The following is a 22,197-nucleotide window of genomic DNA, read 5'->3' on the forward strand; positions in this document are numbered from 1 at the left end:
GATTTTCTAATTATTTACATAAATGGTTGAACTGCTTATACTCTTGTCAGCAACTTAATTGTAAGGTTTAACAATCTTAACTAATTAGATTATTTTCTTAGTTTTTTGAGGATTAAATTCTAATAAAATAAAATAAAAGGACTATATTTTAAAATTTGCAAAATAGAAGAATGAAATTTAGAATTAGTCCAAAGAAAAATATGGTTATGACCCCAGACAACTTGGGCCATTTAAAAATTATCAAAAAAGTAAAAGAGAGAAAAATAGTGGGACAATCGTGACAGAAGCACCCATTTTGTTTTTGTTTTTTTTTTTGTAGAAATTAAAAAAAAAACCCCAGGTCGTAGTCCTCAACGAAGAAACCCGGCAAAGAAGATGAAGAAAAGCCAAAATAAATATCAGTTTTCTACAATGTGGACTTTCGAAGACTTACAAAGTTCCAACCGAAAGAAAAAGAACAGAGAAGAAAAAAAAAGCTTCAATTCTTCTCTGAAATTTGAAAAATCCTATATTGAATGGAAGATCCAATGGAGAGTATAGGATCGGAGGAAGAATCGGGATTAGAATCGACGATCAAAGAAGATCTTTGCATGGAGATCGATCCTCCGTTCAAAGAGAACGTTGCTACCGCAGAGGATTGGCGGAAGGCTCTCAAGAAAGTTGTTCCGGCTGTCGTCGTCCTCCGTACCACCGCCTGTCGTGCTTTTGATACGGAGTCTGCCAGTGCTGGTTCTGCTACCGGTTTTGTTGTTGATAAGCGAAGAGGAATTATACTCACGAATCGGCATGTCGTTAAACCTGGTTGACTTCCTCAAGAATTATTATTATTATTATTTCTTGAATTTCTTTTTGTTATTGCTTCTCAAAAAAAGATGAAAGAGTTTGTTAGTTATTAATAATCTGAAAGAAATAAAAACAATTGACTGTTGTGAGTAATAAAATTGATTATTTTACTATTATATGGATCAATTAGAGGTTGAACGTGCCTTGCATTTTTGCTGTATGTTCAAATTTTAAGGTATGTGGATATCTGCGTGTGTGTGTGTGTATAAAACTATTGGTTTTACATTTGAACAACTTTTGAAAAAGAATACCAAAGGAAATACAACTAAATGGCAATAACTAAATGTTTTTCTTTTACCCTGTTGTTTGTTTGTCTGTCAAAAATTGGAAAAAGAAATTTTGTAAATTTAGAAGAATGACTTCCTGTAATGTCTGCTTTTAGGACCTGTTGTTGCCGAAGCAATGTTTTTAAATCGAGAAGAAATTACTGTCCACCCGTTGTATAGGGATCCGGTGAGTATATAGTTTGTCTGGGATTAATGTTATTTTGAGTGTAATTTAGCTTATTGTGAGAATGGATTTTTGAAATTTACTATTGGAAATGTGCATTATTTTGGTTGTCGTCCTAGGAAGGCTTTGATCTTTGAGCATATAGCCATGTGACTTTGGTGTGAATTTTGCATATGGGTATGTGTCTTATATGAGTGCCGTTGGATTATTCCAAGTTTTTACATGTATTTGGAAGGTCACATCCCCTTATCCATGTGCTAGGCAGAGTGTCAGATATGGTACTTCAACAAAACTGAAGATTCGGAGAACATAGGCCTATAGTGCTTGAAATTAGTAACTTGGAATTGTATGTGATTATTTGGCACATCATATGCTTTATTGTAGAGTTTTCTTCTTGCTCTTGTGACTATTGACTAACATTATGTTATTGTTCTCTAGGTTCATGATTTTGGCTTCTTTCATTACAATCCTAATGCCATTCAGTTTTTAGACTATGAGGAGATTCCACTTGCCCCAGAGGCTGCTTGTGTTGGGTTAGAAATCAGGGTTGTTGGTAATGATAGTGGAGAGAAGGTAATACAACAGCATTAGTATTCTTTGGTTCTTTGCTTTACTTCTTTTTTATTTTATTAACATGAGGAAATGATCTGTAATTTAATGTTTTGATTCCATTCAATGAAGGATTGTCAAAATGAAAAAAAAAAAATGGAGTTGTTTAACTTGGTTTTGAGATGTTCATCTTTTTGCTAGTACCAATGCTTGTCATGAGTGATGTTTTACTATGTAATGCTAATGCAGAACATGAAAACTAGATAATTAACTACAACGTTGCTGATTTGATAAAAAAATTGTAGGTTTCAATATTGGCTGGTACTATTGCTCGTTTGGATAGAGATGCTCCTCAATATACAAAGTATGTGGTGGTTTTATTATCATTTTCCTTTTGAATCTTTTGTTTTCCAAATGGATGTAGAATCAATGTTGTTTAACAAACTCTTTTCTGGGAAAAAGTAGATAGTGTACAAATATGTAATTTGTGTCATGATAGCTGACATGCTTTTTGTTGCAGGGATGGCTATAATGACTTCAACACTTTCTACCTTCAAGTACGTAGTCTTCTATTCTTTATGCTGGCCATTGGAGTCTTTTCCCCTTGGGGGAGGGGATTGATGAACTTTCTGGATTAGTGTTCGTTTATTTCTTTCATTGCTATTTTAATTTAAGCAGGAATAGGTTTTGTCAGAGTGTATAAAAATGTTTCTCACATTATGCATGTTTTTTAAATATATGCTTCCTAATTTTCATATTGGATTCCCATGTTTTACGTAAAATTTATTTAACAAATAGGTTTTGACTTTGAGATTTCTTCTATTAATATTTGAATTATTTTCAATATTGACAGTTGATGGTTTTTAATTGCCAAAAAGAAAAAAGTAAAATAACAAAGAAAATAGATATAATTTCCACACTTCTTAAAATGAAAAGATGAGTACAAAGTTGAGAGAGACCATGTAATTGTATGCATCTCAGATAGAAGTTTATGATGTAAGTCATTTGAAAATTATATACTTTCATTCTATGAAGTTTAAAGTAGATGGTGATCTTTAGAATGATATGATGCAATCATGTGGACTTCAGAATAAGCAAACAATTTTAGACTATTAAATGCTTATAACCTGAACAGCATTCTGATGGATCTGCTGCATTTTGACATGTAGTTTTAATATTGTTTTTGACCTGCGTGGCATTAAGATGTTCAATGTTGTTATCTTTGTTAATAGTTTTGTTGCCAATTGTTTTTGTTGAAGAAACACCCTCGGTTATGCTGTTATCTTACATTGACATCCATGTTTGTCTGTTCTAGATTGTATTGTTTTACATTTATGCTCATTTCCAGGCAGCATCTGGGACTAAAGGTGGTTCAAGTGGATCCCCAGTGATTGATTGGCAAGGCAGAGCCGTGGCATTGAATGCTGGTGGCAAGACAACCACTGCATCTGCCTTTTTTCTACCTCTAGAACGAGTGAGTACTGAGTGGTACTTTAACTACTTGACCTTTATGCTTTGTTTTTGGTATTATCTGAGATTTCATTTTTCTCTTTAGGACTGAAGATTTTATTAACTTGAGAGATTTAGACTACAAGGTCTGATGGTTTATATAGCTCAAGCTTTCTATGATTCACTTAGAATTTGTAACTTAAGGGAGTAACTAACCTTTCCACGGGTTGCTCTAGAGAGGTCCTTGTCCTTTAACATAAAATTTCTATTATTTATTATTATTCTTGGTTGTATGCCTTGTAAGTATTATTGGATGTTGCACTTAAGATTTTCCTTAATAAGTCTGGGGCTCACATATTTGAGTCCTAGTTTGGTTATCTATGAAGCATGGATACTGCTATTGGGGGAATGTCCAAGTATCAGATTTATGTCTGATACAGACACGGCTCCAACACGACAAAGTATGTGTTGAACATGCCAAAAAACTTCTTTTTTTTTTTAAATCGGATGTGATCAAAATATGGTTAAGACACGGCCAGGCATGCTATAAGGATTCTTTTTCTTTTCATTTTTTTGCCTATTTATTCCCTATACATAATCAATTTGAATAATTTAGTTCTGACGAGTTTTTTAAGATTCAAGTTTTTAAATCGGAAAAGAATTGTTTTAGAAAAGCTATTTGCATGTTAATGTCGAACTGAAAAGCATAAATTTTACATTTTTATTGCATGTATTTTTGGTACAATTGTGATTTGAACCCAGGCTAACCCTAGGGAAGGTGAATAACCGACCAATAAGTTATAACTTGGGGCTCAAATTTTTATTGTATACTATTATACAGAAATTATTTTTCATTGCCGTGTTCTGTTTTGTCCTACTTTTCTGGAAATTCGTGTGTTCATGTTGTGCCATGGCCCGTATTGTGTGTACATTTCTGTGCTTCCTAGATGGTTTTTCTTTTTTATAGATTGAAATGTGAAATTTATAGTTTATAAATTTGTGCTTATTTTCTGCATTACATTTTTTTTCCCTAATAGATTTTTTAAAGAAAAAATTGCAATCACAAGAATATGTTTCTCAAAATTAGTCCACCCAATTAATTGTTGGCTAGACGAGAACCTGTAAAGCCTTAAAACAATATTGACCTGCTCAAGATTCTTGTGGAGGTTATCTTTTCATGCTATGTTTCTTCTCCTGTATTGGGTCTAAATTTGGCATAACTTGTTTATTTTAGCCTTTTGAATTTATTTTCAAACTTTTACATGCACTCTGTTAGCTATAATATAGCTAACCTGTATTGCTCAGACTTTGCATTTTTCTTGAATTATTCATTTGACATGAGTCTCAGACACATTTTTAGGCATGGGTGGGGGATTTGACCCTCCAAGGATCCTCTAAACACATTGAAAAACTTAGAAAAATTGAACATGCCTATGTTGGAAACATACCTGTATCCAACACTCACACCCAACTCCAAGTAATATAGCGGCTTACGGACATGTTTCTAGATATTGGCATGTTCAACTCCTATTCATTTGGATTTTATGTATAAAAGTTTTCCTTCACCCGAAAAATAGGCCTTGCCCTTGCTTTCTGTACAAATTGAACCTTCATTTTTTAGATTTATGTCTGATTTCTAAGTAAATTATTGAAACATTAGTAATTTGATTTTCAGGTGGTAAGGGCTTTACAATTTTTCCAAAAAGGAGGAGAATCGTACACGAGTAAGTGGGAAGTAGTTTCTATACCACGCGGTACGCTTCAGGTTTGTTGATTTTATCCTTGTACAAGTGAAAAATAACATTTTCACTAATCTCTACAATTATAAATTAAATTTTCCACGGAAGCGAAAATGCTAAAATGTCCTGCTGAATCTTTTTTCTCTTTTGAATTTTTTTGACAACTCGGAAAAATGAACTTACTAGGCATACTTGCACCTCTTCTTCCATGAACAAACCCCAAACATATTAACTTACTGGTAACAAAAGTAAACTCTCTTTGATCCCACCTTCTGATGCGGTGTGGTTAGGAGGAATGAGTAGCAATTTGGGTAAGGGGAGTGGAAGAGGGAGGAGAGAAGAGAGAAACGGCAAGGAAAGAGAAAATTGTGGGACAGAGGAAATCAGAGGAGAAGATAGAGGAAGAATGAGAGAAAATAGTGAGGATGAAGTAGAGTGAATATCTCAATGATGCAATAAAATGATGATCTGTATTCCAAAAGTTCCCTGAAAATTGCAAATCTGATTCCCAACATATATTGCTGATCTTCCTTTAACTGAGGCACAATAAAGATCCTCAATGGGGACATAACCATTCAAGCACTATACAAAATATGTTGCTAGTGCCAGAAATTCGCATCATACACAGTATTGCTTATCAACTGCTGCACTGTGAGGATATTTATTTAAGTGTCTATGCTTTTAGTATTCTGTCAATGATTGGAAATTTGCTTATGTTAGATTTAATGTGAGATATTTGTCTTGTACAGGCTACTTTTCTCCATAAGGGGTTTGACGAGATACGTCGTCTTGGTCTCCAGAGTGAAACAGAGCAGGTTCCTAGTTCTTTTTCATAAACTTTGTTGCTACCTTTCCGTGGCTTGTTTTAGGAAAAAAAGTGATTTCTCATTTTATTTTCTTATTAATTTAGATGGCACGACATGCATCTGCACAAGGTGAAACTGGAATGCTTGTTGTCGACTCTGTGGTGAGTAAAGTTCTTTTTCTATTCAACTTCTGCTTTAAATTTGCCCCCCTTTTGTTTCCAGTTTTAGTTCACTTCTTATTTCTGAATCTGAACCTACTCTAGGTGCCTGGTGGCCCTGCTCATAACCATTTGGAGCCAGGTGATGTACTTGTTCGGGTAAATAGGGAGGTGAGTTATGCATTCAGTAATTGAAGAAACAAGTTTTGAATCTTTTTAGGTTTATGGATTTTTTTCTTACTTCATTTGACGGATTTTTTAAAGGTATGTGTGCTTTGTCTCTTAGTGAGTTATGCACAAATGTTGGGATCTTAATTTTTGATTTTTAAGGCACTTGGGAAGATCTCTGACATGGTTTGATTAGTAATGCGGTGCCAACAAGCCCTTTTTTAGTGCTTGCTCAAGCATGAATTTTGACTTTGACCATACATGAGAAACTTTTCATTAAAAAAAAAATCTGACAGTTGCTGCTATTCATTTCTTTAATAGATATTGCTTAATTTCTACGATCTGAAATGAAATTGCTTCATTTTTGCCTTTCATTTTATTGAAAATCTATTGCAGGTTATTACTCAATTTCTGAGGTTGGAAACTTTACTTGATGACAGTGTTGAGCAGAATATAGAGTTAGAAATTGAAAGAGGTGGCACACCATTGAGTGTGCAATTAGTGGTAAGACTTACTCTTTCTCTTTTAAGCATTTTTAGCTTCTTATTTTTTGATGCCTTGAGGTTTAAATTACATCTCATATTATATAGTTTGTTATTAATATTGATTTTGATCCTGGTGGCTAATACTAAAGGTTCTTTAGTAGTTGTGTCAGTGTGACCTATGTAGTGTTGTTAAGGAATGCACCTAGGTGTGTCTAGCTATTGTGCCCTGACACCAAGCTACAAAAGTGCCTTTGACCTCTTTGAGCGAGATTTGATCAGGCATTTTTGTTAGACAATGCACACAAATAAAAAGCCTGATTGATTGAACTTCTCTTTAATTTGTTTATTTTTTAATTTTTTAAAATTGTACCTTTACCTGTAAGAAAGGGGATAATATCAAACTTACTTTTGTATACTTGAGCATTCAACAATGGACATGAGACCCAAAGGAAATTGTGCATACAGATCAACAAAGAAAAAAACATTTTGCATGTTTTTAGACACACACATTCATGTTGCACATTACTTCACTCAAGATTTTTGCACCTTGTGCCTCAGAAAAGATAAGGGTTCTAGTGCCTAATGTATGTCTTGTGCCCTTGACAACATAATATTTACCTCTGGCCTGCATGAGTAAATCTGATGATCAAGTTATTTTTTATCTTTATAATTGGGTATCCTAGTTGTGCCCCATTATCGACCTGATGTAAGAGTTCCTGTAAATAATAAAATGTAGGCCCACCACTTAATATGATATTTTAAATTGTATACTAATAGAAATAGCAAAATGTGATATGTTTAGCTCTACTGAATTAAATGGTCTAGTAAATGAGGAACTTGATATCATTTAATGAAGTTGAATGTCTATTTATTTTCTTTGAAGTATATGAACTTGTACTGTTGAACTTGTTGACAAAATACGGTATTTTGTAACTCTAAAAGAATGAATGCTAGAGCAGAATAACTGTTTCCTCTATTACTCTCATTGTTGTTGAAGCATAGTCCTTACGTGGTCTATTGCTTCTTGAGGAAAAAGATTTGGCACTCTAATTGCACATGTGCCTAGAGCCTTTGATTTCTATGTTCTTGGATTGACAATTTGATGGGATGTAGCATTTCTATTTTTGGTTGAGACATATTTTTGGACAATGGTTCTGAATTTAGTACTAGCTGGTATAAGGCCCTCGCATGTGTTCTTATGATTGCTTTGCTTTTTGTATCAATATAATTTTAGCATGTAGCTGTTATCCAGACTGTTAATTTTCTTGAAAATTAATGTTGGACATTTGTGGGTAAAATAATCTTTCTATATTCCATCCCACAGAACCCATTGATCACATTTCACTGACAGCCTTTTCTCAAGAACACTGAACCTGATATTATTCATTGTGGAATTTAATTTAGCTTTTCTTTTTTGTGTGACGTTAATGCCAATGATTTCTTGAAATAAGTTAGTGTAATGTGCTGCTGAGGTTCTTTCTGGAAATTGACTGAATTTGCAGAAGCTCGTTCTTTTAGTTTGTCGAGTTGCTTTATGTTGAGTGTGGTTGCAAAAGCTAATATCTGTCCAATTTTTTTGTCAGGTTCAGGATTTACACTCAATAACTCCTGCTCACTTCTTAGAAGTAAGTGGTGCAGTAATACATCCCCTATCTTATCAGCAGGTAGGTTGCAGTTTCTGCTTAGCACTTAGAAGCCCAGTGCCCCTGCCCCTTATCCTTTTTAATCTGATTTTTGGTACATTGTTTTCTGAATAGGATTTGTTTGATTTTATCCTTATGCATATTTAGGATGGTACTTTTGTTGCTGAAAGATAATCTTATTTTGCTGATACTTGAAACAGGCTAGAAATTTCCGTTTCCAATGTGGTCTTGTATATGTCTCAGAACCAGGGTAAGTCTACGAGTCAACCTGTATCTATTTATGAAATCCCCATACCTAACTAATATATCTTGAAAATAAATAATAGAAGCAAAACTTAATGTATACATATGTTTCTGTGCCTAATTTCTGGACCTATCCATTGGTAAGAAAAATAACTTTTGTTGCCAAACGAATTAGCTTGAATTGACGCGAGCAGTATCTTTCTAAACTGTTTAAGCTAATTTATTGAATAAATGAAGCTTGATTTTAGGCCATAATTCATGTTATTATTCTGATTTAAGTATTATAATTTAATGATCTCTTTTTTCTTCCCTGTGCAATGCACCTGAGGATTCCTTCATCACTTTGGAGGTTGAAAGACTGATTTATGCTTAATTTTATTTCCAACAAGACATAGTGTTTCGCGATGAACATCATAGATTGCCTAATCTATTGGGTCACCAGCGTGGGAAATATGGGAGTCCTGTATAACACAGTTAGATTGCTTCTAATTTGTATCAATTATTAGGTTGCTTCTTTATCTCTATGGCTTTCTTTGATTTATTAATAATTAGATTTCCATCTGTTGCAGATATATGTTATCTAGAGCTGCAGTTCCTAGACATGCCATCATTAAGAAGCTCGCTGGTGAGGAGATATCAAAACTTGAGGACCTAATCTCTGTTCTATCTAAGCTATCTCAGGGTTCTCGGGTGCCTTTAGAATATATAAGCTACACAGACCGTCATCGGAGAAAGGTATTTTATTCTTGACTTTGCAGTTTCACCTGATGCTTATGTCTCCACAAACTTCAGGGGTTGAAAATTGTGGCTGAGGCTTACTTCTAGAGTTTATTTTTGATACATTGACTGGAGGTTTTTAACTCCACGAGCATGTTAAAGAGATTGCCAGATGTCACATTTATCTTTTAAATAATTTTTTTCTTAAAAAGAATTTAAATATACCCTAAGGGGTATGTCTCACCTATCTAACTTTGGTTGTGGACTCTAAACTCCTCTAGTGTGGATGCATTATGGCTGCGTGAGGAGGGATCGCTGTAGTAAAGAATTCTGACCTCGCTTGTCATTAGGCTCTAATGTTTAGTTGGGCTTATCAATACAAATCTTGACATAACATTTGCATTGGATGTTTCTGCTAAAAAATATGGTCCAAAAGTGCATCAGGTTTCTTTTGCTTTTCGATCAAAAGCAGCTAGTATATTGAAGAAAATAATAAGCAGGTGGCCTTTGGTGGAGCCTGCTTTTGGAATTGGATAACAGCTTAGAATGAATTTGTTTTAAGTTAAACAACATAGAATGAGAATTTAAAGCTTATGAATAAATGAACCAGATCTGAACCAAGGTGACTTTGAAACATTTATATGGATGAGCAAGCTTGATCAAATAGTTTCCAGTCGTGATTGATAAAGGGTAATGAAGTCTACATAAATTTAGGTTCAAATCTCTTTTATAAAAAGAAGCCTTAATAGTTATCTCTATAAGAAATTTAAAATATCTAACATCCTCTTATTTTTTTGTAAAATTTCTGTTTATTTTGTTTAGCAAGAGAGTGGAGAAAAAAAATTAGGATTTGATTCTGCAAACTAGAAGCGTGATTTTTGGCTCTTTAGTGGTTTTATGGTTGTGGTTTAATCAACTATAGGTGTAGAATCACTTGAGCGCCAGATACAGAAAGTGCTTATCCCATTGAAGAAAGAAATACTTAAAAAGATCCATAAGTATCAAATAGAAAAAAAATATCTATTATTATACCACAAAATTAAAATTAAAATTTCTTTGATGATTTGACTCCGTTCCTTGCTTAATGTGTTAAAGTTTTATTAAAATTCACCATCAAATTCTAGCTCTTAGTATCCCATCTACTAGTGACTAGAACTAGGCCATATTTCCTTTTTTCTTGTTTAGCACACATTGGCCTATCTTTTCAAGTGCATTGTGGAACTTGTGATTCATCACTTTTCTTATTTGCTTCCTTATCATTTCTTTTATTTCTTCTTTAAAGGCACTCTTCCCTCCCTTGTCTTCTTCCCTCTCTCTGCCTCTGGTGCCAGCTTGTTTTCTGTATTCTACTTGCTTGCTCTGTGGAGATGTTCAGGTTTAGTTTCAATCAAGATTATCTTGCTATTTATTGATCTTGGTTTTTCTGTTGATGTTACAGTTTGTCTTGGTCACGGTTGATCGCCATGAATGGTATGCACCTCCACAGATATACACTCGTGATGACAGCTCAGGTTTATGGACAGTAAAGCCTGCATTTCAGCTGGAGTTTATGCTCCCATCTGGTGTTAATGTTGAGGCTACTCACATGGAACACATACATGAAGATAACCACCAAGGGTTGACTGATGGTGCTACTAGTATGGAAACCAGTTCTGAACATGCTTCTGCAGTATTGCATTCTCAGAATGAAACGGGTACTGGATCAAAAATAAAGCGAGTTGAGGAGTATATGTCTTCTGATGGATTTGTTGCTGACTGTTCATTAAATACAACTGTTGAAGTTATGTTGGAGGACTCAATTGCCAAGGAAAATGTTCTGTTAAGGAATGGTCAAGGTGCAGCAGCAGTAGCTAATGCTTCAATTGCTGAACGAGTAATCGAGCCTACTCTTGTAATGCTTGAGGTAACAAATTTCTGTTGATCGCCATAGTTCATTCTTGTGAACTTACAGTTTAAGTATTTTTGTCACAACGCTGTTTGATGGTAAATGATGATTGTTTCATTGTCTTTAGTCATGGATCATTCTTCTAAGATCATTATACTATATGAGTTCTTATTAATATAATGACTGTTTTCAAGATTGTTATTGTTGGCTATTTATTGTTTTCCCTCTTGTTTATCTCATTAGAACAACCTAAGTTAATCTTCTTTATAGGTTCATGTGCCACCGTCATGCATGCTAGATGGTGTCCATTTGCAACATTTTTCTGGAACTGGTGTCATCATATATCATTCTCATAGTATGGGTTTGGTTGCTGTTGACAAGAATACAGTTGCAGTTTCCGCATCTGATGTGATGCTGTCCTTTGCTGCTTACCCGATTGAAATTCCAGGAGAGGTATGCTCTTATAACTGAAGAACATTGAGAAACCATAGAGTTTGAGAAACCATAGAGTTTTTGTTACAGTTTCATGTTTTAAATGCAGGTTGTTTTTCTTCATCCTGTTCACAATTTTGCTCTAGTTGCATATGACTCCTCGGTACTAGGGCCTGTTGGTGTGTCTGCCGTTCAAGCTGCAGAACTACTTCCTGGTAGGTGCTACTTTTTGCAATTACCCTGCAGTTTGGGTTTGTTACTTGCTCATCTTTCCTTATGCAACCAAGTTTGCATTTTTTTGTTGTTATTATATACTATACTAAATGTTTTATTGTGTCCAAAAATATTAGTTGGAAAATTGATTTTACCAATGGATAAAAAGATTGTACTGTTATGCTTGTAGAAGTCCATTTTGGTAAAAGGAAGTCCTTTCTCAGTGAAAGAGGGGCTGGGGGATGGAAAGCTAACATTGATTTCCTTAATTGTGTTTTCTGTTAATTTTGTTAGTAAGACACAAGAAGACTACTTTCGACAAGGATTAACGTTTTGTTTTATTTGACAGACCCTGCATTGCGTCGTGGAGATTCTGTCTATCTTGTGGGTTTAAATAGAAGCTTACAAGCAACATCTAGGAAATCAGTTGTGACCAACCCATGTGCTACTCTGAACATTGGCTCTGCTGACTGTCCACGGTACAGAGCAACAAATATGGAAGTAGTTGAGCTTGATACTGGTATGTTTATTGCTATTACTTAAGAAGGAATCTAATTTTACCATTGTTGTCAAGGAGTGTCCTATGCCCTGTGCCTTAGTTGTAAAAAGCAAAAGTGTCTCGGACCCTTTCGTGCAAGGCGCATTTGATGAGGTGCATGCCTAGTCTGCCTAGGTGCACTTTTTTTAAGTCAATAGGCACAATAAACCCCACCTCTCTGAAATTCTCTTCGATTGCTTCTATTTTAAACTTTTTTCATTAGACGTGTTTTCACTAATAAGAAAGTGATGGTATCAAACACTACTACTCAATATTTGAGCATTCAACAATAGACATGGGACCCCAAGGAAATTATGCATATTGGCCGGCGAAAGGGTTTGCATGTTTTGCAGATAAACTTGAGCACCTTTTAGATTTTATTATCATAATTACATATCTTAAGCTTATTATACATACTAGATTATAGCACACAATACAAAATGATGTAACAAATATATTTATAAAAAATTGATATAAATAACAAATGAGGCTTTAGTTGAATGGTAAATTACAAATGTGGAAAGTTAAAGAGGCATGGGTTCAAATCCTATTTTGCATGTATATTTTTCTATTTTCTATATAAAAGATATAAAATGACAAAAAGACCCTCATAATATAATTTACTTTGTAAAGTGAGGGTTATTTTTGTCTTTTCCCAACTGAGTTGGTACTCGGTTAACCCGTGACACCAACTCAGTCAAGGGCTTTATAATAAGTATAGATATATATACACTTACACATGCAAACATACATATAAAAGCAAACGTATACATATTGCGTCTTTACTTCATTCAGGCGAGTGCTTTTTTTTGCGCCTTGTGCCTAAGGAAATATAAGGATTCTGGTGCCTAGAGTGCACCTTGCATGTTTGCCAACTCTGATTTTACCCGAGTTTTGATTTGAATGTCTAAAATGGATTTTGAGCTCTTTTGCAGATTTTGGTAGTGCATTTTCAGGCGTGCTAACGGATGAGCATGGAAGGGTTAGAGCAATCTGGGCAAGCTTTTCAACACAGGTTTCCACTCTGAACAAAAAATATAAAAAGAAAAGAAAAACAAAGGTTTCCTCTAGTAATCTACCTTTTTGGATAAACTCCAATGTGCCCAAGTATTCTGATGCTTGCTTCATTGATTTCAGCTGAAAGTTGGTTCCAATACATCAGAGGATCATCATTTTGTGAGAGGTATCCCAGTTTATGCAGTAAGTCAGATACTTCACAACATAATATCTGGTGGCAATGGACCGCATCTTCTCATAAACGGTGTCAAAAGGCCAATGCCGCTCATTAGGATCTTAGAGGTTGAACTTTATCGTACTCTGCTTTCAAAGGCCAGAAGCTTTGGACTTAGCGATGATTGGATCCAAGTATGTTTATTTGTTCCTTTATTATATCTGTTTTGGTTAGAATGTTTTTTCCTTTCAAGACTTAGCAATACTAAACTCTGATGCTAGTGACAATGACTTTTTCTTACCTTTTTCTCTTTATATCCTCTCAGTTTCATATTTCACATTGCATTATTACAGTATCACATTATATGTTACTTTTTGTAGGCTCTAATCAAGAAAGATCCAGTTCGTCGTCAAGTTTTACGTGTTAAAGGTTGTTTGGCAGGATCAAAAGCTGAAAACTTACTAGAACAAGGTGATATGGTTTTAGCAGTAAATAAAGAGCCAGTTACTTGCTTTCGGGACATAGAAAATGTTTGTCATGCATTGGACGTTGGTGAAAGTGGTGGGGAGCTTAACATGACCATTTTTCGGCAGGTAAGCAAATAGATTCAGGCAGAAAGACAATCTATTCCTTTTCTACCTTGTAATTATTACCATTATAAATTTGACCTGTCCGATAAGATCTGTGTATGATCTAACGAATTTTCTTTTGTTCTTCTAGTTTTTATTAGTACTAACATGTAACATAGAAACAATTATGCCTCATTTTCCTTTTAATTGTATTATTTTCCAGGGACGTGAACTTGATCTTGTTGTGGGGACAGATGTTAGGGATGGGAATGGCACAACACGGGTGATTAATTGGTGTGGGTGTATTGTTCAGGATCCTCATCCTGCTGTGCGTGCTCTTGGATTTCTTCCGGAAGAAGGGCATGGTGTTTATGTGGCACGGTAAGGATTTTTCTCTTAGAAAAAGTTTTTATTTACATTTTAGTTGGAAAGTGATGAGGTGAACATAGCAGGTGGTAGTAAAGCAGTAGAACCGATTTTAACCTCAATATGTTTGAAGGCATTAGAACACTGCTAATACTACCATTACTAGAATTTCTTAACAAGTTAACTCGTGAATATACCTGATGAACATGTATTTCATCTAATAATGTAAATATCTTATCAAATTAATGAACATGTATTTCTGTTGGGTTTTTTTTTTCCAGATCATGATAATTGTGAATTGATGGCAATAATTTGTTGTTTTAGCCCTCTGATTACAAGGGAGTGATAATCAATACCTTTTACATTAGTTGAACCTCTTTTTTTACTGAGGATGTAGATGTAATTTGTAAAGTATTTATCTAACTTTTCTGCAAGTCTGAATATAATAAGAGAAATTATTTAAACTTTAAGATGCCTGATGTAAAGGAATTATAGGAACCAATAGCAGCCAAAATTTGAATATAATTCTAGGATATTAAATAATAATTTCAATTAGGGTGAGCCTGTTTCAATGCATGTTTCAACTTTTTTTCTCCCCAAATAATAATTTCAGTGGGTGGGTGGAACCCACATGTCTGTAAATGTGGCTAGTTTGTAAGAGAATTTAAAAAAGCATGATAGGGCCACTTTCCAGTTATTAGAAAGAAAGTAAGAAACAAGTTGAGAGTTATATTTACTGCCCAAAACCAATTCATATTTGGTTTAGTGGCATTTTATGTGAACATCTTTGTCCAAGTAAGATTTGGGTTTGCAGTATAAAAGGCCATTAGTATAGCAAGGATTCCCTTAAATTTTGATAATAAATGTGGGTATTTATTTATTTTTCTCCAATAATTTCATGAACCATAACTTTTCTGAGGGATTATATATTCTGTAAGATCAAGTTTGAAGGTTTTTGAAGGTTGGCCATAGTCTGTATTTCTCTTTCCAGGGTGTGTGAAATTTCTTATTGACTTGTTATGGATTTTGGATTAAAGTGTGTTAAAAAAATCTAAAGTCATGTGATTCAAATTGTGTCTTTTATAATTTAATGAAATTGGATAACTAGGAATTATTCCAAAAGATTATGAGAATGAGTCTGTAATGGGATTAAGGATTGGAATATGAAAGAGTTAGGGTTCACAAGGAGCATCACAAAATGAAATTGTAGCATATAAGTTTAGATTAAATTCTTTATTGCAATCAAAATAAAGTTTATGTATTAACCCATGAAGTTTTACAATTTGAATTTTATTTGTTTCTAGTGCTGGTTGGATCCAGTTTTTTAAGGGATCAAAGTAAATATTTAATTTGGGGTTTTCTATTTTGATATTTGCGTAATAACTTTGTAACGTGAAAACGTTATCAGGCAGTGGCACCTACGGGCAATTTGTACGACTGTAAAGCTGTTGAGTCTTCTTCTAACTTGGAACCTTGTGTGACATAAAAGCCTATTTAGTCTTGTTTTTGTTTCTAGCTTAGGCTTTGTGTGGCTGAAAACCTATTTAGGCTTAGTTTAGCATTGCTTCTCAAAAGTACTTTTGGGCCAAAAAGCACTTTTGAGCAAAAGCTAAAATTTTCTGCTCCTGCTTTTGGCTAAAAAAGTGATTTTGCAAAGCATTTTTTGTCCCAAAAGCACTTTTGAAAAGCTCAAAAGCATCTTGTTAGCAGCGCTTTTATCTCGAAAGTGCTTTTTGTCCCAAAATTCTTAGAAGCAATGCTAATCTGGCCCTTAATCTTGCTTCATAGCTGACCTCAGAACATGTAACTCGATCTAGGTAACTCAAGGAAGAATCTATTACATTTCCCTTGTTGCCACTGCATGGCATCATTCGCTCGCACCAAACAGAGTGGCTTATCTCAATATTGAAAACTTAAATTCTATTTGCAAGGATCCATTAAAAAGTAGATTTAAATAGCTTGGCAACATAAATTTCAGATATCAAACTTCATAGATTAGTATAAAAATTTTATTTAAACTTGAGTGTTCTTGGGAGTTCAGCTAAAAGGATGCTTGATGTTTTGATGCTCCTTATAAACTCTTTCATGCTCAAGCCCTTAATTCCATCTTAAATCTATCCTTACAACTTTTTTGAATGATTGGAATTCAATCTTAGTTACTTGATTTCTTAGTTTGTTCTGGAACAAATCCAAATCATAGAACTTTTAGAGTTCTCTAACAAACTTTAGTCCTAAATCGCTGTCTATACTCCTGTAAGCAATTCTCCCAAGTTTTTTACTCATCTTGAAAAGAGAAATACAAGTACAGCATATTCCAATTTTCAATCTTGGTCTTGCATAATCTCCTACCTTGCAGGAAAGAGATGTTTTATGTTTTATTTATTTATGTATTTTCTTTACACTGGTTAAATTGGCTGCTACACTAACTCGTTTGATCCCTAACTTCGGTTGTAAATCACTTGTTTATGAAACTATTTTGATGAAACTTCCCATGAACTACTAAGAATTAAGGGGCGCTATGCTATATGTTATATTGGGTGATCAAGTCTCCCAAAATCTCAAGTTAAAAGTCCCTAGTTATTATATTTAAAGTTCAACACATCTCCTCACGTGCAAGCCGGATAAATGATAAAGGACTTGCATGTGAACCCAAATGTAGAAGAAAAGTGCAAGTTGAAGAAAGATTTGAGAAGCAGCACACTGCTCGATGGGGCAATATGAAATTGCGTGAAGAAATGTTATAGGGGGAAACTGGTTGCTAGGATCTTGAGCTAGAGAGCTCTGATATCATATTAAATTGAATGACAAGATAATCCAAAAGCTTAAACTAATAAGAAAAGGCACAACTATAATATACAAGTCTGGATACTGTACTTACAAGCTTTAATAGTAACATAGTCCAAGTGTTATTTATGCTAATATCACTGACTGCTTCTGAATATTACGAACCATTAAGATTTTCTAAACAGAAATGGTACTTATGATATTCTGTTTGTTGAGTATTTCTCGTGACAATTTGTTCTTCTCTCAGGTGGTGTCGTGGTAGTCCTGTTCATAGATATGGGTTATATGCTCTACAATGGATTGTTGAAGTTAATGGAAAACCGACTCCTGATTTGGATGCTTTGGTTAATGTGACAAAGGTATCGTCTATTTACTTCTCTTTTTCCTACTTTGTCTATTATGCTTCATACATAAGAGTTAATTTATTTGATTGCTTGATGAGTAGCATATATGCCTTCATTTCTTAAGTTGACTTCTTAACTATGTTGAACTCTGGTGTGAGGTCCTTAAAAAAAAGGTCTGACCATACTTGTGTTGAACACATACTCATACCTGGTACTCAGGTAACATAATCTAGGATCTGATTGAATCATTGCTTTTTAATGATCTGGCTATGAAAAAACTTAAACATTATGTGACTAATTAGTTTTGTTTTTCTTCTCTTAAAAAAAAGGAAAAAGAAAACTCTAGTTAGTACTAAAATAATATGTACATGCTCTTTGCATTTGAACAGGAATTGGAACATGGGGAGTTTGTTCGTGTAAGGACCATCCATTTGAACAGCAAGCCTCGAGTTCTAACATTGAAGCAGGATTTGCACTACTGGCCTACATGGGAGCTGAGATTTGATCCAGAGACTGCAATTTGGCATCGACAGACTATCAAGGCCTTAGATTGTCAGAACTTATGAATTTGGCGTCTTTTTTTCAGTTTCCCATCCTTTTTCAGGAAGGAACCAATTAACTGAGTCGGATATATTTTCCTGGTATTGCTTGTGGTCAGTTGTTCCCAACCCAGTGCAGGGTTAAGCTTGGTTAGCAGATTTGGACCCGACCCAGTGCACAGACCATACGGTGAGTTGTGTTGTATAGCTGATTGGTTTTCTGAATCTGACACTCCAATTAAGACTAAGCATTTATATAATGTATGAAAAAAAATTATGCTTGTTGTATTTACTCCAAGTTATATAGACTTGCATAGATAAATGATTGGATGAAATTAAAAAAAAAAAAAAGAGGTTTTGGAGTTTCCTTACCCATTCGGTTTTCTAACTTAAATCTGAATGGTAAAATTCGATCCTCCAGCCAATTCGTTTTGAAACATTAAAGCGTGGTTGTTTTGATAAATGCTTGCTGTAACATACACGTTGTTCTGGAAAATAACTACTTATACATAGGGGTGTTCATTCGGTTAACCGACCGGTTAACCGACCCGAAATTACTATAACCGAATTAACCGACCTTCCAAAAATTTTAACCGTTAACCGAACCGATTTTTTTTAAAAAAAATTTAACCGAACTGAAATTTTTTCGGTTAATAAGGTCGGTTAACCGAATTAACCGAAAATTATGTATTTTTTATTTTTGGTTAAAAATTACCCGAATTATCCAAATTACCCGAATTAACCGAATTACCCGAATTAACCGAATTAACCGAATTACCGAAAAATATCCGAATTACCCGAATTTTTTTTATTTTTTATTTTTAAAATTTAAAAAATTTATAAATTATTAAAGTAAATTGGGTTTTAGACTTTAGTAAATTGGGTTGTCTTTTAGTTTTAGTTTTATTGGATTGGGTAATTGGGTAAACTTTAGTTTTAGTTTTATTGGGTTGGGTAATTGAGTTTGGGTTGGGTTGGATAGTTTTATTTATTAAATTTTTCGGTTAACCGAAAATTTTCGGTTAACCGACCGGTTTCGAACCGAATTAACCGTTAACCGAAAAATCATAAAAAAAATTAACCGACCCCCGACCGAAAAAATTCGGTTAACCGACCGATTAACCGAATTCGGTCGGTTAACCGAATTTTTTCGGTTTTACCCGAATTATGCACACCCCTACTTATACACTCATGTTTGAAAAAAATAATATAAGTACCTTGATATTTATTAAGTAAATTTTAAATAAAAACAATATCTGAAGTCATGTCTAGGAGTGTAATTGAGTTTAGCCAGGTTCAAGCTGGACATGATATTCGACTTGAGTTTGATCGAACATCTATTTATATGTTTGAATTTAACTCCTCTACTTTGCTAAAGTTTAGAATTTAATCCATCTTAATTATTGTAATAAGTATATATTAAATCATTTATAAGTGTAATTAAAAAATTGAAACCCAACGAAAGCTGGCAAAACAATCTGGTAATCATAATTAGAATGATCAAATTATTGAATGTGTGTACAAAATAAATAAAAATTCAAACTATATATCATCAATACCTCCACAAATTAATGATGACAATAGATTTGTTTTAAATATAATATTTAGAAAATATTAAATCAATTTAATAATTTTAACATTAAAGGATATGTTGTATTTATTTTTTAATATCTTTATTAAAAAACTTATATTAAATAAAAATTAGTATAATTATCAAATATATTTAAAGTATTAATATTATTGAAAATGAAAATTTCCTGGAAATTGATTAAAAAAAAGGAAAAAATATACCGGCAATCACTAAACTTTGATTAAAATAACATTTGTCACTAAACTTTCAAAAGTGACAAATCAATCACTAACGTTTACGAAAGGTGACAAATCAGTCTCCGAGCTCATTTTCTGTTACAAACCTAACGGACAACTGACGTGGCCCATTAGGGTGCCTATTGTGTTTATCATATCCTTTTATTAGTTTATAAGGATTACCAGCTAAATAGAATAACCCTAGTCAGAAGAAAAAGAAGAAATAGAGATACCCATTGTGATTCCAATGTGCTATTGTGGAAACCCAATCAATTTAAGGACTTCTTGGTCCAATGACAACTAAAGTAGGATGCTTTTTGGGTGCAAGAAGTATGAGAGTGGGTTTCAAAATGCATGTCATTTTTTCGCCTTGTTTGATCCACCATTGACGCCCCCCATTTCATGAATTGTGCTGTTGGGTATTTTGAAAAAAGTCAAGACAATAGAGGATGCAAGGATAGAAAGAAAAATATGGTTGATGGTGATGTTATTTGTAATTTTGTAATGGTTGTTGAAATGAAAAACTAGATTATGATTTTTTCTGGATCAATGGCTCGAGGGACATTGGTGGGGGTAGTGTTAAATGGAAGAAAGGGTTTAGGGTGTGAGTTAAAAGTATGTTATCTGTAATTTGCTTTATGTAATGGATGTTGGAAAGTTTACTTTATGGAATCTTTGATTTTGCTTTATGGAATGGATTAAAAACAACAAAGATATTTTGTACAAATGAAACAAAAGCATAAAACATTGCAAAACATTATAATTCATTCATTAATTAAGGCCAAACTATTTACAAAAACAAGATCATCCTATATGACTTGTAACTATTTAGAAGGCCAAATTGTTTCCAAATTTGCCTACAATTCAATACAATTGAACTCAGTTGAATCGTAGGCAAATTTACAACAAAAAAGAGAGAGAGAATGTAGCTATTTGCCTAAGTTAAGAAATCAGTAGCAATACTAAGCAAATTTACACAATAAGCTCAAAATAGTTAACGAAATAAATTTTCATTTTGCAAGTTTGGTTCATTGGTACTAGGTAAAGCTTGACCCATAAGGTGTCATCAATGGGTCTAAGACAGAAGACTATTGAGTAGAAGGCATCCATTTTAACAGTGGTTGGTTGTCCAATTGATTTCCTCTTGAATGGAAGTTTTTCTCTTGGGACAGCTTTTTGATAAGTTAGGGCAGCTTTTGTACCCCTTTCTTACTTAGCTTTACTGTTGTTTGTGGTTCATCAGGTTCTTTCCTTCTGATCTTAGTAGGTCTGCCAGGTGGCCTTCTTATTGGAGGAGGCAGTATTGGCAGCATATTTGGCAGAGGCTCCCATTACTTAGGACCCCTTATTGGCCTAATGAAGTTAGAGTAGATGGCAAGTTGGGTTTCCTTGGTGTAGCAGTTATCTACATAAGTTTTAGGGTTCTCATCTTTTAGATGAATGACAACCATCGTATGATTGTAAGGGATGTCAATGATCTCTCATTTACTGTAGGAGCAGGAATGTTCAACTAGGTCCACTACATATACCTCTCTCCACCAGCATGTGATGAGAAACAACTAAAAGCAGTTTAACATATCGATAGCAGAGACATAGACAATTTAGCTTTTTTTGGATATTGGCAGAATAAAGGCATACATGGAGCAATCATATTAAAAAGGTTTAAGGGTGTAAAAAGCCTTCAAACTTTTTCAAAAAAAAAAGTGATTAAGCTCCTGCCTTCTTCTTTTTCCACTCAATTTAGTACTTGAACTTTTAAAATGCATAAAAAGGCCCCCGAACATTTTCAAAAAAAAGCTATAAAGCCCCATTTTTTTTGCATTCAATTAGGTACTTGAACTTTCAAAATGCATCAAAAAGACCTTTAACCTTTTTCAAAAAAAGCAATTAAGCCCTTACTTTTTTTTACACTCAATTGGGTACTTAAATTGTCAAAATGCATTAAAAAGACCATTTGATTGTTAACTTTAACAGTTGACCGTTAAAGTTAACTGCCCCTAACTTTTTCAGTTAAAGTCACCTCGTGTCATAACCACTGCGTGACATGTGGCAAAAAAATTTATAAAAAATAAAAATCAATAAAAATTATAAAAATTATTAAACTTTAATAAAATATTAAAAATTAAAAAATTAGAAAAAATATAAAAATCATAAAAAAATTTAAAAATGTATTTTTTATAAAAATTATAAAATGCATAAAAAAGGTTCTTTAACCATTAACTTTAACTGTAGACCGTTAAAGTTAACGACCCTCAAATTTTTTTAGTTAAAGCAATCACGTGTCGCACACACAGTGTGAC

At 33.8% G+C, this 22,197-nt stretch overlaps 1 protein-coding gene across 2 annotated transcripts; it reads left to right on the forward strand.

Annotated features, from left to right (window-relative positions):
• The first annotated feature begins 332 nt into the window (after window positions 1-332).
• On the forward strand, window positions 333-18,379 carry LOC105803560 (protease Do-like 7). 2 transcript variants are annotated; one of them, XM_012635804.2, is made up of 24 exons: window positions 333-801; window positions 1,226-1,296; window positions 1,732-1,866; window positions 2,148-2,206; window positions 2,363-2,399; window positions 3,191-3,316; window positions 4,967-5,056; window positions 5,780-5,845; window positions 5,941-5,997; window positions 6,100-6,165; window positions 6,559-6,666; window positions 8,231-8,311; window positions 8,491-8,540; window positions 9,103-9,268; window positions 10,689-11,153; window positions 11,406-11,588; window positions 11,677-11,782; window positions 12,130-12,300; window positions 13,254-13,378; window positions 13,456-13,683; window positions 13,870-14,082; window positions 14,282-14,439; window positions 17,456-17,567; window positions 17,942-18,379. In XM_012635804.2, the coding sequence occupies exons 1-24, from the start codon at window positions 516-518 to the stop codon at window positions 18,116-18,118; spliced, it is 3,336 nt and encodes a 1,111-aa protein (XP_012491258.1). In that variant the 5' UTR covers window positions 333-515; the 3' UTR covers window positions 18,119-18,379. The 2 variants fall into 2 exon arrangements, with proteins under 2 accessions (XP_012491258.1, XP_012491259.1); XM_012635805.2 differs by having other exon boundaries at window positions 13,254-13,333.
• Window positions 18,380-22,197: the final 3,818 nt, after the last annotated feature.

The sequence above is a fragment of the Gossypium raimondii genome, chromosome 11 (genome assembly GCF_025698545.1).
Source record: "Gossypium raimondii isolate GPD5lz chromosome 11, ASM2569854v1, whole genome shotgun sequence".
Classification (NCBI taxonomy): Eukaryota; Viridiplantae; Streptophyta; class Magnoliopsida; order Malvales; family Malvaceae; genus Gossypium; species Gossypium raimondii.